Source organism: Symphodus melops (genome assembly GCF_947650265.1).
Source record: "Symphodus melops genome assembly, chromosome: 20".
Classification (NCBI taxonomy): domain Eukaryota; kingdom Metazoa; phylum Chordata; class Actinopteri; order Labriformes; family Labridae; genus Symphodus; species Symphodus melops.
Window position 1 is genome coordinate 15,653,225 of NC_136710.1, and position 16,774 is coordinate 15,669,998.

The 16,774-nt window shown below is 39.2% G+C and overlaps 1 protein-coding gene across 3 annotated transcripts in view; it reads left to right on the forward strand.

The window, feature by feature from the left end:
• The window catches only part of LOC306841785 (up-regulator of cell proliferation-like), a 162,615-nt gene that overhangs the window by 94,410 nt on the left and 51,431 nt on the right, over positions 1-16,774 (forward strand). The window contains exons 4-5 of one of the 3 annotated variants that reach the window (XM_079371769.1): positions 9,662-13,565; positions 13,612-13,750. In XM_079371769.1, the coding sequence (XP_079227895.1) occupies positions 9,662-13,565; positions 13,612-13,618 (3,911 nt within the window). In that variant the 3' untranslated portion in view covers positions 13,619-13,750. Of the gene's footprint in view, positions 1-9,661; positions 15,465-16,774 lie in introns of those variants that run through there. The other 2 variants (XR_013781587.1, XM_079371768.1) reach the window with 2 other exon arrangements.

The window sequence follows — 16,774 nt, forward strand, 5'->3', positions numbered from 1 at the left end:
TCTGCCCTGCAACATCCATAGTGTGGTTGCAGAGGAGGCCTGAGTGACGGTTAAAGGCAATGCAGGAAATCAGCAGCTTGCTTCTCTGGGCGCTGCATAACACTCCTGATAGCGCCGGTATCAGTGTTTCTGAAGAATCTGTCTCTCAGGTCTCGGGTCAGAGCAGGTATCAGTGTTTCTGAAGAATTCGTCTCTCAGGTCTCGGGTCAGAGTAGCAACAGCAGCTTTGTATTCCAGTGTCTGTGTTATTGCCGTCTGGATGCTTTGCTCTTTGGTCTGGAGCTGGCAGTGTTAGGGCTGTCATAACGTTGCGATGTTGGAGAACCGTCAGCTGGGCCCTGTTGATCACGGGGAGGAGGCTGGTCATCTGGTTCCGGCTGGTCTGGTTCCAGTGGTGGCAGGGACGGCGGCATGGGAGGGTAGGAGTCCAGGTCCAAGTCCGTCACCCTGAGGGCCTGCAATGGTGCCTGCAATGGGGCATAAGGAGACAGGCGTGAGGTATCACTAAACCTATATGGAGGTGGGCTGAACTGTTTTTTTCTTCCAGTTACATCTCCACCTTAAACTCTTCCCTCTGCCATCTTTTACATGACCTTTTTTCCTCTCTCTCTTTTGCAGCGAGAGTCTCACTGCAGTTTTCCACATTGTCATGCTTTTGCTATGACTCCCATATCTTTCCAAATCCTTAACTTTCACCTTTACCTTTTTCTTTTATTTATACTGTCTTTATTATTTATATTATTATTATTATTGTTATTATTATTATTATTATTATAACTGATTTAAGTTCAACGAAACTCATTCTGGAAATCCATATTCAATCATCCACTCATTCAGACATTCGAAACATTTTTCACCGTATTTGTTTTTTTGTTGTTTGTTTTTTCCCTTTTTTCCTGTTTTCTCTTTTTCTTTTTTTTTTATATCATAATATTACACACTGGACTGTCGGGGAAAGGTACTTGACACTTAGTGGATCCGGACCCCATGTTACAGTCAAGACGTCTCTTGCTGGCTTTCCTAACTTTATAGTGCCGAAATGCTAAGGGCACTGGCTTGCCACGAGAATATTCTCACACTTTGAACATCCCTGGAAAGTCCCCTGATTCTTCACTTTTATAGTGCTCGAAATCATAAGAGCACTGAGTCCCCCGGAGAAAATCCAGAGCTCCTAGCTTCATAAAGTTTGAAATACTAAGAGCACCTTGAATTTCCCACTGGGAAGTCTGATTCCTTTTATATTTTTTAGTGCTCGAAATCATAAGAACACTGAGTCTCCAAGAAAAAATCCCGGATTTCTATTCTTTATAGTGCATGTAATCAGAAGAACACTCAATTTTCCCCCTGGAAAATCTCCGGATTTTCAGATTTTATTGTGCTTGAAATCATAAGAGCACTGATTTTTCCTTGGAAAGTCCCTGATTTTCTCTCTTTATAGTGCTTGAAATCATAAAAACACCCGTCTTCCCTTTCCCAGAGAGTCCATAATTATGATTTGAATAGTATCTCACCCAGTATTCTCTCGGATCAAGTCCGTTGAATCCAGGCGGCCGTAGACGCAGGAAACGAGATTCCGGCTCCCCTGTTCAAACAGGTGGACTGAGTTTTTTTCCTCAGGCTGGCCAAGCACCGTTCACCCGTTCCCCTCGTGTAGCAGCTCGCTGGATCCTGCCGACAACGCCAAATTGTTGTGGAATTTTTTCCATTACCAAAGAGTGAAAATAAAGAGTGAGAAGATCTATTCAAAAAGGAACCCCAAGATCGATCTGGTCTTTATGAACATTTATTCGAAGGCAAGATAAGCGTTCGAAGACCCCTCTCTCACACGGTGAGGAGAGAAAGAGGCCCCGAGTAAAGGCAAACATGAAAACTTATACATTTCCATCACACTACACAGATCACTCCCCATCACGCCACATAGAGCCACTGCCCACCTGGCAGGGCACAATCTATCCCCTAGTGTGAGAAAAGAGACTACATGACTATTTACCATCTCCCAAGGCTGAGAAGGAGATGGAGTCCAGTGAGAAAGAGCCTGGGTGACTCTTCCCACATGTACAGAGTGTGAGAAACAGAATAAAGGGAACAAAATGATGGGAAACAAAACACCCAATATGCTGTTCATGTTGTATTCTAAGACATTTCAGATACATTTTATATGACAGATTCTATGAGACCTTCGTAGTACACATGGAGTAAAATTTTCCATAACACTTGGTATTCACATATGCACTTCCTCTGTGTGCGGTGACAATACATTTCACTGTGCTGCCACAAATGAAAAAACACACCCTTACAAAGACTACACCACAATTTATCCTGACTGGAGAATTGCTCCAGATAAAAGCCTTGAGGATTCAGACTACTAGAAGTACGTACTGAAAAGGTTCAACAAGGAGTTTGCTGAAGCATACAATGCAAAGCCTGCTGATATGCCAGCTACTTGGAAAGATATCCAGGGATTAAAGTTAAAAAAAAAAAATGTTGACTGAAAAAAAATTCGGCATGCCCAACCCACATGGTGTGCATTATATAGTGCTTTAACAGTATCCCACTACTAAACTTCAGCATCAATGACAGAAACAAAAAAAAATTCAGGTTGGTCAGAACGGATCAATTCACTGTCAACAAGCACCATTGTTTCATCCTACTAATTTACGTTGGTCTCAAAAAGGCCCTTAAGAATATGGTCAAACCTTCTAGGTTTGAATAATTTCAAGAAGGGTTTTACAAAGCTTATTTAAGAAATAATTGTCCACATTTTATTTAAACCTCACCAAAAAAGACTTTGAACCTCAAAAAGTAACCTGAAAGCCTGAAAAGTAAAGAGCTGCAAACATGGCTATAGTGACAGTTTACTTTTTCTTTTTAGCCACAAAGCCAAATGTCTCAAGCATGACCCTCGTTTCTTTTGGCTTGACTTTCTATTGGAAGTGGAGGCAGTGGCAGGCCCAGGGGCTCTGGAGTAGTGATGGGAATTCTGTTTTTTTTCTAGAGAACCGGCTCTTTTGGCTCGGCTCACCAAAAAGAAAGCTCCCAAGTGGCCTTCAGATTTTTTGGTGCTTAAATAAATTTATTACCAAAAATAATATAAAACGAGGAACAATATGAATTACTGATGTAGAAATATGCATTATATCAAATGTTTATGATATAAACACACTTTTATTTATACACTGCAGAGTTGCAGCTTGAAGAGGAAAAAGAAGAGAGAGAGCGAGGAAAAAACCCAAATAAATAACAACTTAAGGTGATTTCTAACTGTATATTAAGTGTGTGGTATAGGATATGGTGATTGACTGAGTGATATAGAGAGACTCTGGTCTTTGTATGTAGCTGGGTCCTGGTCTTTGTATGTAGCTGGGTCCTGGTCTTTGTATGTAGCTGGGTCCTGGTCTTTGTATGTAACTGGGTCCTGGTCTTTGTATGTAGCTGGGTCAAGGTCTTTGTATGTAACTGGATCCTGGTCTTTGTATGTAACTGGGTCCTGGGCTGATAATGGGCTTCTTGGACCTGACTCCACATTCATCTCACTGGTTCCTTCTCCTGCTCTTTCTCTCTCCTCTCCTCCTGTCTCATCCTCTGTTAATTTTTTAAAATGAAAAGCCTCAGTATACTGAGTCATGATTATTACAATTGTAATGCCATGTTTGGTCACAGTATTACTTATCCATCCAAACATCCAAATAATATTATAAAATGCTGTTCAGCCTTGAACATGAACTTCAAATGTTCTGATTCATGTCCTTTCATTTTTCAGCCCAGGCTAAATTTACATCTTTATTGTCTATCTGTTGCATCTATAGGCTCATTCACTGTTTCTCATTCTCTTAGCTCTTTCTAAAACATCAAATTCGAAATAAAAAGTTCTCCTCTCCTCTTTGCCTGATCATCCCCTGCCTTTCGTGCTGCAACAAATGATGACTTGATTGACGCTGCCTCTTAAAACTACGTTACATCTTTGCTCCGATTCATTTAAATGCCGTTCTAAAAAATAGACCTGCAGTCACGTCGCGAGACTCGCAACCATATTTACTTTCGGTTTTAATAAAACGAAACTTAAAGAAAAATACGACGAGGACAAAACATAGGTGTCAACCTCTGTCCCTATCTCCTGTTCGTCTGCTTTAACAGAGAAATCTGGCTCCCAATGATGAGCCGGCTCCTGTCGTTCACTTCAAAGAGCCGTTATGTTCGCGACCGACACATCACTAGTGCTGCTTAACGACACACCGCGCATAAAGAATGCTTGCGAATTTCGGCAGCCTATCACACCAGTCTATGCACATTTTTGTTCCGTCTCATAATTTTACATTTTACGGAATTCTGTCATGTAGACGGAAAACTTTAATCCCTGGATATCACACCACAGATTGCAAAAGTGAGTCTCAAAAGTTCATTTTGTGTAAAATGAGACACTAACATCATCTCCCTTCGCATTAAGGGCCTGATTTACTAAGATCTCAATTAAAGAGTACTAAATTGCGTGCTCATTGCAAAAGTTTGCACGTTTGGCTTGTGGGCGTTTTGCGGGTGATTTACTAAGAACATTTGCGTGAATGACGTCAGGTGCAAATGTAACATGTGTAGAGTTGTAATTTGATGTTATTACAGTTATTTTAATGTGGCTAGTAAATTAGAAAAAGACACTAGAATTCGGCTGCTGGAGGGCAGGTGTAGCAAATAAAGAGACACACAACGGTTGCAGTTAAATTTGAAAATATATTGAATACCAATGGAAAAAAAACAAACGAAGTAAAGCCCAAAAATATGTACATAGTACAGTTCATTGACTGAGCAACAGGTTATAGAGTGAGGAGTGATGATTCAATTGCGCAAAAGTCCTGTAAGGTTTGGTTGTAGTGTGGGTCAATGCTCAGTTGGAGTACAAGCACAAGTTTCAGGCTCCTAGCCGTGTTCCATAGCTCGCCATCGGGGACCGGTCCCAACACAGGACACCTGGCCTGCATGGACCAAACAATCCACTTAAGTTAATTGAACAAAGCTAATTGAGTTAAGCTAACATTTAGCATGTCAAACAATACAAAAACAAAGAACTCAAACACCATTGTAATGTATTACAACCATTGCAATGCATATTAGCATGTTAGCATGTCAGTTAGCAATTAGCTTAATGATTCAATATTAAAAATAAATCATATGTAACAAACCAAAATCATAGGCCTTCATGTTAGCATTAGCCTGCATGCTAACAGTGTGGCTAATGCTAACAGTGTGGCTAATGCTAACAGGCAATTCAAAACTCACCAGTTCAGTTGAAATAAAGGCACGCACAAGATATCAGCTCCCCAATGCAGTGATAGTCTGGTTTCTTAAGTTTTGACCTAGATGACATAGATACTCAAGACCAGCATTCACAGAATGAATAAACAAAATAACTGTTTGAGAAACTGACCTGCAACTGCTGTCCCTTGACTTCTCTCCCACACCTGAGGTGAATGAAGCCAGGGCAGCTAATATAGTACCTTGTGGAGGCGGCAGTACTTCTGTCAGGCTTTTGAGTGTTCTACTGGTTTACGTCACAGAGAGTTTGGACGGAAAGCTGGACGTCTGCAAGCACAAAATAGATATTAGTTAGAGGCCTCTATGAAGGTTTATTCTCTGATGGGCCCACTGCCCAACAGAAATGTAGTTTTGCTTATGTAAATTATGTAATCTGAATTTCCAGTATTTTCAAGTAATAGCAGATAAATGTGAATATAACAAAAGGAAAAAGTGGCTTATAAGAAAACCTCGGTCTTAAACACGGTCCTCTGTGGCACTGGTGCGCAGTGTGTGTGCCACTCGTGCCATCGTTGCGCACCAGAAGCTGGTCAGCTCTGTGTCTGATCGGACATAAATCTCATGGCAACAGGTACTGAAGTTGGGGGTACAAACATGGTGAGCCTCCCGTTCAAGCGTCCCACAGCGCAGCAGCAGGGAGGGGGCTGTAGAGTGATGAGACGAGTGCGCTCTGGAGAAGCGCCCGGAACGCACCAGAGACACGTAACCCGAGAAAATGAAATGCCCAGTTTAAAATGTAATGTTGGCGAGAAGAGGAAAATAGGACGACATTAGTGTCAATGTTGAAATTCTTTAGTTTGCAGACGCTGTGAATGTTTAGTTACAGTTCAATCATGGCGTTTCTATTAAACTATTATTGAAGCAAGATACAAAATAAATGCACACCATTTATTTTTATGTTTAAACATGTTAACACGTCTTTTATTGTGCCTATGTCTCCTCCTAACTGCAGTCTGCAGTGCGTAACACTGGGGCTATTGGATTAGCACGTTCTTTTCAAAGGTGTTAAATTTAGACAAAGTCACAACCACCGCAATTTTTGCTTGGCTTGGTAAATCACATTGCGTGTACTAAATAAACTTCTTTGCATTTTCTCCTCCCAGCATTTTGCACACTGAGGCAGAAACCCCTCGTTTTGCATATTCATTAAGGCAAACGTATACTATTTGGACAATACGTGTTGTTTTGCTCATATGAAAGACACAATCCTCTCTGCACACTGTTAGTAGATCAGATAGCACATTTTTTGCTGGTCTCAAGTTTAGAAACGTTTTAATACACACAAACATTTAGTAAATCAGGCCCTTAGAGTGCTGCTTTATACAGGGTCACAAACCTCTGGTGCTCGATTCATGTTGTATTTTGACCAAAGCACAGCACAGATGTTTCATTTAGACCACAGGGGACTGTTTGAAATTGTGGTAATGTGTCCTGTTTAAAACATTATACACCATGATCATAAATCTTCCATCAGTCCACAAATCCAATGTTTCCCATTCCATAAAGATGATAAAATAAACTGATTTTGAAGGACTCACTTCTTTGAAACAATGTTTTTAGGATAATTTTGAATAATCAGGAAACATGGACACATTGAACCGCAAATTTTATTATAAAAAGTTTTTTTCTCTTTTTAAATTCCTTCTTGAATCATTTGATATGTTGGCTCCTGCAAAAAAAAGTGTTCCCTTTTTTCATCCCCAATAACAATATAATTATGGACCCATCGGATGGGCCCTGGTAAAATGTTCTTGCCTTGCTGGATTACGACGATAGTGTTACGTGAATTCTATTAATAAAATATTCATAGTGAGGTAAGTTAGAGTGAGGGAAAGTGCGGAAAAAATGAGAAGAATAACACAATTTGGGAAAATTCGACACATAAGTATTCATAGACAAAGGGCGTATAATTTCACTCTGACTGAAGTCTGATGAAACTCTCAGTTAAATCATGCAAAATGTCTGTTTTTTTATTTCATCCTCTCATTATGAAATCACGTCTAAATGTTAATTACTCCAGGAAAAGCCAACAAAAATTGGACAGTCTTTGATCTGTATAGCAAATCTGAATGATGCATGTTTGCACCAATTAAATGCTGTTGTCAGACTTTTTTCCCTCTATCAGTCTTTATTTTTCTCTCTCTTATCATCACCTCTGTCTTCTGTGTGAAAAACAAAATCCCTGTCTCTTTTCACTGCAACTCTACTAAGAGATTCAAAATCAGTTAAAAGGGGACACATTATGAAAAATCCACTTTGACAGTGGTTTTGAACCTATATTTGGCTAACCTGGGTGTCCATCAACCCACAGAATGTGACATGAACCCATCCAGTCCTTTGTTTGTGGTCTGTATAAATCTTACAACACAGAGAAAACGGCCTTGTTTTAAAATTGCTCTCATTGTGACATCACAGTGGGATTCTGGTAAACAAAAAAAAAACAAAAAAAAATTGAAGAAAGAAACCCTTCCCTCCCCTGGCATCTCCACCCATGGACTCCAGCCCCAGCCGAGAGCAAAACTTTTGCGCAGGGCCGCAATTTTTATTCTGGCTAGCAAGGAGTGATGTCTACCAGGAAAACTCAGAGGGTCTCATTGCATTTAAAGAGACACACACGCCAAAACGGAGTGTTCTTTGAGTGCTGGTTTATACAGGGTCACAAACCTCTGGCGCTCGATTAATGTTGTATTTTGACCAAAGCACAGCACAGATGTTTCATTTAGACCACAGGGGACTGTTTGAAACGGTGGTATTGTGTCCTCTTTAAAACATTATACACCATGATCATAAATCTTCCATCAGTCCACAAATCCAATGTTTCCCATTGCATAAAGATCACAAATAAACTGTGATCCACTGTACCATATTTTGACTGACAAAGATTTTAGTTGCTGTACAAAGTCAATTGATGAGATGATGATTATTTTTTAATCATTTAGTACCCTGCCCCTCTGTAGAGACAGCCATTGAAGTCAGCAGCGAGCAAGTCGATCAGCCTTTAGAGACTCCTGCTGATGGATAGAATAGAAATTTTAAAAAACCCTCTATATTAAACCATTCGACCTTCGGCGGCAGAAGCTCAGTTTGGGTGGCAGTAGCTCAGTCCGTAGGGACTTGGGTTGTGAACCGGAGGGTCACCGTTTCAAATCATAATGTGGACCAAATATGGAAGTTGGTCTGGTAGCTGGAGAGGTGCCAGACCACGTCTCCAGCACTGCCGAGGTACCCTTGAGCAAGGCACCAAACCCCCACCAGCTCAGGGAGTACTTCCAGTGGGGGCAGCTGTCGCACTCTGACATCTCTCCATTAATGCATGTGCAGGTCCTAAAATAAAAATAAAATAGATCAGATTTTTTTCTTCACAATTAAATTATCAATATCTGCTCCACAAATCCTTCTTGCTTTGCTGAAATGAGAAAATAGTACTACGTTTATTTCATCAATAAACTTTTTAGAGTAAGATAAGTAAGAGTGAGGGAAAGTGGGGAAAATGGAAAGATTAACACCATTTGAGGCATTTTGAAACATAACTTTTCAAAGACAAAGGAGGTATCATTTCACAGAATTCCTCATATCCTGATGTCTGTTCTTTTTTCATTATTAATATTCCATCATGTCTAACAGTCAATCACTGCAGAAAAAGTCAACAATGTTCAGAAAGATTACACTGTCTGACTCTGTACAGCAGATTTGCCTGGTGCGTTTTGCACCAATGAAATGCTGTTATCAGATTTATCACTCTTTCCTTTTCTCTTTCTTATCACCACATTTAATCTTCTGTGTAAAAAAAACAAAACCTTGATTTTTACGGAAACTCTACTCAGAGATTTAAAATCAATTAATTCATTTTACACTATGATCATACATTTCCCATCAGTCCACAGATCCAATGCTTCCCATTCCATAAAGATCACAAATCAACTGTGATCCCCTGTACCATATTGTGACTGACAAAGATTTTAGTGGCTGTACGAAGACAATTAATGAAAGTTTTTAAAGAATAAAATGACATTTTTACCACTCCAACTGAGAACACACAATATAAGTCTAAACAAGAAACAGCTTTTCTTTCTCAAATGTTAATTGAAAGATTATTCTACATACATTATGTGTTAGTATGTTGAAAACTTATTTTATTTTTTAAAGTCAGAAAAAAACCACACAAACATAATTCATTTTGACATAGCTAACTTCAGCTTTAAGCCAAATGTAAGATGCCACTATGCGCACTGGGAAGTGTTGTCAGATTTTTTAGCATATGTACATGAATGAATTCTATAGATAAATGAACATGTAATGATAAGTAGTAAAAATACCAAGAATAGGTTTGAATTAACAAGCGTGTTCATTTCCACAGAGAGACAACTGGAGAGCCTATTGGAGGATCTGGGATTGAAGCATCACTTCACAAAGAAGCTATCCCTGAGAACAATACTTCAGATTGGTGAGAAGACCTGCACTGATGAACCTACCAAGTGTAACTCAGACCTGCCAGGGTATTTTCTGAAGAAAATGATGATGGTAAATGTGAACGCTAGGAATGTAGCATTTACATCTGAATGTGAATCAGCTTGTGATGCTGAATCAGATGAGACATGGTTTGATGATTGTTCTGATGGTCTGAATTCAAATAACAGGTTAAACCCACTTGACATCATCACTGCTCTCTTTCTGTGTTCAGATGGTTTTGTGCAGCAAGAAATGGCACTCAAAATGTCCATGTGTCAGTTTTCTGTGCCTCTTCTGCTTCCTAACTGTGACACAAAGCAGTGCTCACTGATGCTCTGGGCCATGAGAGACATAGTTAAAAAGTACAGACCTTTGTCACTCTCAGAATCCAAGGGCTTTATTGAAGACAGAATTGTTGTCTCTAAACTTCCAATGGTTTCTTTTGTGAGACTGGGTGAGTGCTCCTTGTCCAAGTCAGAGACCCTCAATAAGCTTCTGAGCAATTCTCAGCAGAACCATGACATCTTTGTTCACAGGGACATGGAAAATGGTGACTGTCCAAGGAGAATATCTAATGGGTTGACTGAAATGACCTGGTACCTACCATGTGGAAACAAAAACATGGATGTTTTCAGTGAGCCGGTAGCTGTAGCTAACCTTCGTGGGGACATTGCTTCATTTGAAACACAGTTTTCCTTTTTGTGTCAGACGTCAGCAGCAGTTTTTGTGTTCTTTGACAGTTTGGACCCTGAGTGTGAACTGCTTTCAAACCAACATCACAAGGCCCAGATCTTCTTGGTTGGTAATCATCAAAGCCAGCAGTTCAGTGTGGATGCTCTACAGAAGGTGGCGAACAAGCTGAATCTGACTAAAAACGTCCTCTTGAAGACCAAACAAATGAATGATGCAAACTTTGTCAAAAATCTACGCAAAACAGTCAAACATGTTGTGGAGAACACAAAGGTTCAGATGCAAATTGAGCAGATGGCTGACATCGCCCATCAATTGGGAATCTGGGTTGATGAAGATTGTACAGAGTGCCAGACTGCAAAGAAAAATGCAGATGCCATCACTGCAAAAATTCAAGATATCCCCAAATACAAAGATGCTCAGCTACCTCTGCAAGGTGAAATATGGAAGGAACTGACTCGCTTGGAGAAGGAAGAGTTTCGACTTCGGAAAGTTGGGGATCAAAACATAGAAATATACAAAAGCAAACTTCAGAGAGAAAAAGAAGAACTTAGAAAAAAGCAGAACTTGCATGATATGTCTGAAGCAATGCCATGTTTCATCAGTGCAATATCAAGTCCAGATATTGAGAGGAGTTATTTCCTGAAATGGATGCGAATGAACCTTGATAATCTGTCTCGACAGAAACTGTCTGTTCTCAGAGAAACATACAAAAACAAAAAGAAAAGTTCAGAAAACAAAGAGGAAATCAAAGAAATTGACAGACAACTTTCCAACAGCTCACTTGGGATTGAACACTTCTTCCGTGAGATGGGTCAGATCTATGAAGCTTCAGTTTCCCTTCCAGAAACAAATCTGTCACGTCAACAGTTCAAACATCTGCCCAGACTGTGTGCAGAGTTGTTGCTTGATGGATTTCCTCTTGAGCTTGTAGATGGTGATGCATCTAATATACCTCTCAGATGGGTGACTGATGTTCTGTCTCAGCTCAATGACTTGGTGTCTCCTAAGAACAAGATATTGGTAGTCACAGTTCTTGGAGTTCAAAGTACAGGGAAGTCTACTCTCCTCAACACCATGTTTGGAGTTCAGTTTGCAGTCAGCAGTGGTCGATGCACTCGAGGTGCCTTTATGTTGCTCATCAAAGTCAATGAAGATGTCAAAAAAGAACTCAAGTGTGACTTCATGGTGATCATTGACACTGAGGGCTTAAAGTCACCAGAGCTTGCACAACTAGACAACAGCTATGAGCATGACAACGAGCTTGCAACACTTGTAGTGGGGTTGAGTGATATCACTATCATCAATATTGCAATGGAGAATTCAACAGAAATGAAGGACATCCTACAGATAGTTGTGCATGCATTTCTCAGGATGACAGCAGTGGGTAAAAAACCCAGATGTCAGTTTGTTCACCAAAATGTGGCAGATGTTTCGGCCCCTGAGAACAACTCACGAGGAAGAGAACTGCTCTTAGAACAGTTGAATGAGATGACCCAGGCTGCAGCCAAAATGGAAAAGAAGGAAGAGAACAAGAGCTTCACTGATGTGATGGAGTACAATCCAGCCACTGGAAACTGGTACATCCCAGGACTCTGGAATGGGAGCCCACCAATGGCACCAGTTAATGCAGGGTACAGTGAGGCTGTTTATGAGCTGAAGAAGAACATAGTTCAAATTTTGGGAAAATGTGAGTCTTCTGCTAATGATATCTCTGACTTTACAGAGTGGATAGAAAGTCTGTGGAATGCTGTCAAGCATGAAAACTTCATCTTCAGCTTCAGAAACAGCCTGGTGGCTGATGCTTACATGAGGCTCTGCACAGAATTCAACAAATGGGAATGGGAGTTCAAAAAACAAATGTACTCATGGACATCACATGCAGAAATAAAGATTTCTAACTTCGGCAGAGTGAAATGTGAAGTGTCTGACATTGGACAACTTCTGACTGAGTTGAAAAGTGAAGCATGCTCAGTTCTGTCTCAAGGAGAGACAAAACTTCTTGAAAATCTAGAGAAGTACTTCAAGCAAACAGAGGGTCATGTACATCTTGTTGAAGCATACAGAGAGGACTTTTCTAACAGTGCAAAAAGCCTTCGTCGAGAAATGAAAAGCTCTGTACAGAACCAACTCACAGTTGCAACAGACATCCGAAAGGGAATGACAGAGATCGACAAAATCAAGGTGAACCACACAAAAGAATTAGAAAAGAGAGTAGGTGCATTGATTGAAGAATGCAGAAAGAAGAAGTTGGACATGACAGACGAAACGCTGGACGAAGAATTTGACAAGATGTGGAGAAAAATGTTGAAGGAACAAGTCCTTTACAAACAAGAGACCATGAATGTCATGGGAAATGTGTCCAACTACCTGAGAGACAATCTGTCACACAAGGGGAGTCATGCATGTGAATTGTTAAGTCAAAAAAGTCTGAAAGACTGTGTATTGAAGTCTTTCAAAGTCTCAGCTGAAGGATTATTCAACAAGGCAGTTCACAAAGCGAGCAAATACTTCAACTATGAAGACCAGGTGATGGTGCTACAAAAACTAGCTGACAGTGTCATAATAGATTGTTCACAGTTTGTGAAAGAAAAAAAGAAAAGAAAAAACAACTACCACAACACTTTCATCCAGGAGATCCTACACATGATTGATGAGAGGCTGAAAAACCAGAAGGATGTCAAAATAGAGATAGACTTTGAGGTTTCTCTGAAACAGCACATCTGTGCAGTGGCAGCTCGAGATTTTCAGAAAATGCATGAAGATTTCATTCAGCTGAATGATCCTCTCATTTGTCTCAATCAAAACAAAGAGAGGTTCCGTGTGAATTTCAAGGATGAGTTCCATGAACGAGATCAGAGCCAAAAGAAAGCAAAAGATTTCACAGATCACTGCTTGAGGCCTGCTGTGGAAAACTTCATCAACAGATCCTTGGGTCCTGATATCATTGGAGAAATGAAGACAAAGTTCCAGTTCAGCACACGAATGTTCTTCCAGTATTCAGTGTTACTGGATTTGCTTTCAAAGGATAACTTTGAAGACTACCACAGCTATATCTGCTCATATGAGAGTTATGTTAAGAAATGGATCCTTGATGAAATGGTTAAAGTCTTGACTCATGAGTCTTTATCTGAGTTTGAGGACAGACATCTTGGTTCATGTATCAAGAGCATAAATGATGCAATACAGAAAGCTCAAGCAGAAGAGGACGGCAACCTGCAGAAATTGATCAAAGATATCCGGCAGGAACTTGGTGACAAACTGGTCATTTCTGAGGATGCTCTTGGTCCTTTTATGATCCTGAACAATGTCAACCAGAAAGAGTTTGCTCATTGGCTCACTGTTTGTGTGAAGGAGATGGAAGAAAATATGAAAGAGGAGTTCAAAAAGACAAACATCAAAACAAAACTTGCAAATCTTGATGTAAAGCCTGAGAATGAGCTTTTCAAAAGTGTTGTTGGATGTGGCAAACAATGTCCATTCTGCAAAGCACCCTGTGAGGCAGGAGCATCTGAGCATAAGGTGCACACAACTTCAATTCATCGACCAGATGGTCTGGGCACATGGAGATGGTCAAAGTCAAAAAAACTTGGTATTGACATATGCACTTCCTTGGTGTGCAGTGACAATACATTTCGCTGTGCTGCCACAAATGAAAAAACACACCCTCACAAGGAGTACGCCACAATTTATCCTGACTGGAGAATTGCTCCAGATAAAAGCCTTAAGGATTCAGACTACTGGAAGTACGTACTGAAAAGGTTCAACAAGGAGTTTGCTAAAGCATACAATGCAGAGCCTGCTGATATTCCAGATACTTGGAAAGATATCACACCACAGATTGCAGAAGAGAGTCTCAAAAGTTCATTTAGCGTCAAATGAGACACTAACATCATCTCCCTTCACATTAAGTGTACAGAGGTGCACATCCTCCTTTCATGGATTGTTTGAGCTCATGGATTGAGTCTTATATGTGAAAGAGGAAAATCACATCCAGTTCAATAGATATTATCAGCAGAGAGACATTTTACAACTAAGACTCTTAATATAGAAATATAACAACAATCACTGCATTAGTGCTTTTACTAGTACTAGTGCATTAGCAGAGGTTGAATCCAACATGATGATGAAAATGAATCTTTTCTTTAACTCTCTTTTTGTTGATCACGACTGTTTTTGGATCAATACAAATGTAAGGACACATTATGATCATGATAAAAGTTTCCAGTTTGATTCAGTGTGACTTTGAATTTATGAAGTATGTTCAGACAAACATTAACAGACATGTTGTGTTCTTTAAATAGGACACAATATTCATTTTGTATTTTATTCTTTGTCTACGTAGTTTAGAGCAGTTTTTATTTTTATTGTTTGATGACCAGATGCAACGCTTGCATGTTTATAGCTTGAAGAACAGACCGCTGTCGTACTTCTACCTTTAAGACCTGATGAAACATCAGTGTATTGTGTTGTTTTTGTTGTCATTTACTGATGAAATGACAAAGGAATGATCTTTAGTGTAAATGCAATGAGTGAAAGTCAATGGTTTACTTCCTCAAATTATTTAAATTGTCTCTATCTGCTGCAGAGGCTGAGAAATAATATTTTTGTAGATGTTAAAATTCTGCAAAGTTTTTTTCTAAAATCTCTCAGGTTTTCGAGGTTGTTTTAATCATGTAGGTTTTAGAGGTTGTATTTTGAGGTGGGCTTTGGCCTAAATACTCATGTGGTATTATGAGAAAATATCTTCCATTTATATTTGATGTTGTCATCATGCATGACAGAAAGTCAATCAATACAAATATTTGTTGTGTGTATGTTTTTAGAACAATGTTGTCTGAGCATTATTATCAATATTCTCAGACATTTATCTTTCTTGTTTGTTGGTGAAGTTTCTGATTCCTGACATTATTATTTTGAAGACATTTAAAGATGAGTACTGCTGCATGGTGTGTTGTTAACATGTATACATAACTGACTTCTGTCAAATCATTGAATAAAGATACTAATCAGCACATTGAGCATGAATGTCTTCTAATGTTTTTCTAGATCAGAATCATAGCAGAGTGTAAAATAACTGATAAAGTAACCAGACAAATCATCATGTCATCTAGTCCTAGTTTTACTGAAGGAACTGTTTTTGAAGTAACTGTGCATTATGAGTCCTTTTCCTTCACCTTTCATTAGTTAGCTCAACAACAGTGTCTTATATCACTTCTCTTAACTTCAGAGGAGTTTCCATTAATTGTCTCCTCACAGGTCAGAGGACAGATTTATCTGCTGTATCGTTTGATCATGAATATTATTTAAATAACATTCTTGGAAAGCTTTGACATGAGATCACTTTACTCTAACAAAAAGTGAAGAAACAAGAGAAACACTGTAGATCTGTAATAATATAATAATAATATTCAATATGAAAGACTGAATGCCCAATAATATCTTCAAGAATCATGATGTCACAAGAGGCTCACGTTGATCATTAGAAACATGACAACAAAACAGCAAAACAAACAAACAAAAATGTCTCATTGGCGCCCTCTAGTGTCAAATTATAAAATCGATTAGAAAAAGTTCAATACCTGATCTCACTGTCAGTTGTCGAACTGTTGACATGTTTTACCTCCAACCGATAACTTCCCTCTTACCCACAATTTTTAATAACAGAAGGCCTCTTATGGGTTAAACGTTCCCTGTTAAACAACACAGATTGAAAGATTGGCAGATTGATATATTCTCATCCTCTCCATTGGTTTTTAATTTCTACATTTAAGGCTGTGAGGATTTCTAATCTCCACCAACATGATGTTTTAAAACCTTTATTGCACTTTATCTCTCATCTTTTCTCCTGAATGTTTCCACCTAAAACCACATCAAATCTCTCTCATTTCAAATGTGTTTCTGCAGGCTCAAATAGAAGCATCAATGCAGTTTCTCATGAATTCAGCCCTCCCCTCATAAAGAGACACTGGTTGTATTTGTTGTTTACTATGACGTCTATTTGAAGATAGTTCAAGAGGATAATCTCCCAGATAAGAAGGTAGAAGATGGGAATGTTATCCCTAAATAGATTTTCTGTTGAATTATCTGATCACAAATTCCATTAAAGCTAGTTTTTTGAAAAGATTCTAAACATGAATCATCAGAAGGTTCTTCACATCTGACATTATTTTTTGAAACATGTCACAAGATGGATCATTGTGGTTGTAACAAAGCTGATAATACGGTAATGAAAGTTTTAAGTAACAGTGGCTATGAGAAAATGTGAAATGTGTTTAATTGATGGTTGAGTTCTGCTTCACAATGCCAGCAGATGGCAGGCTTACACAAA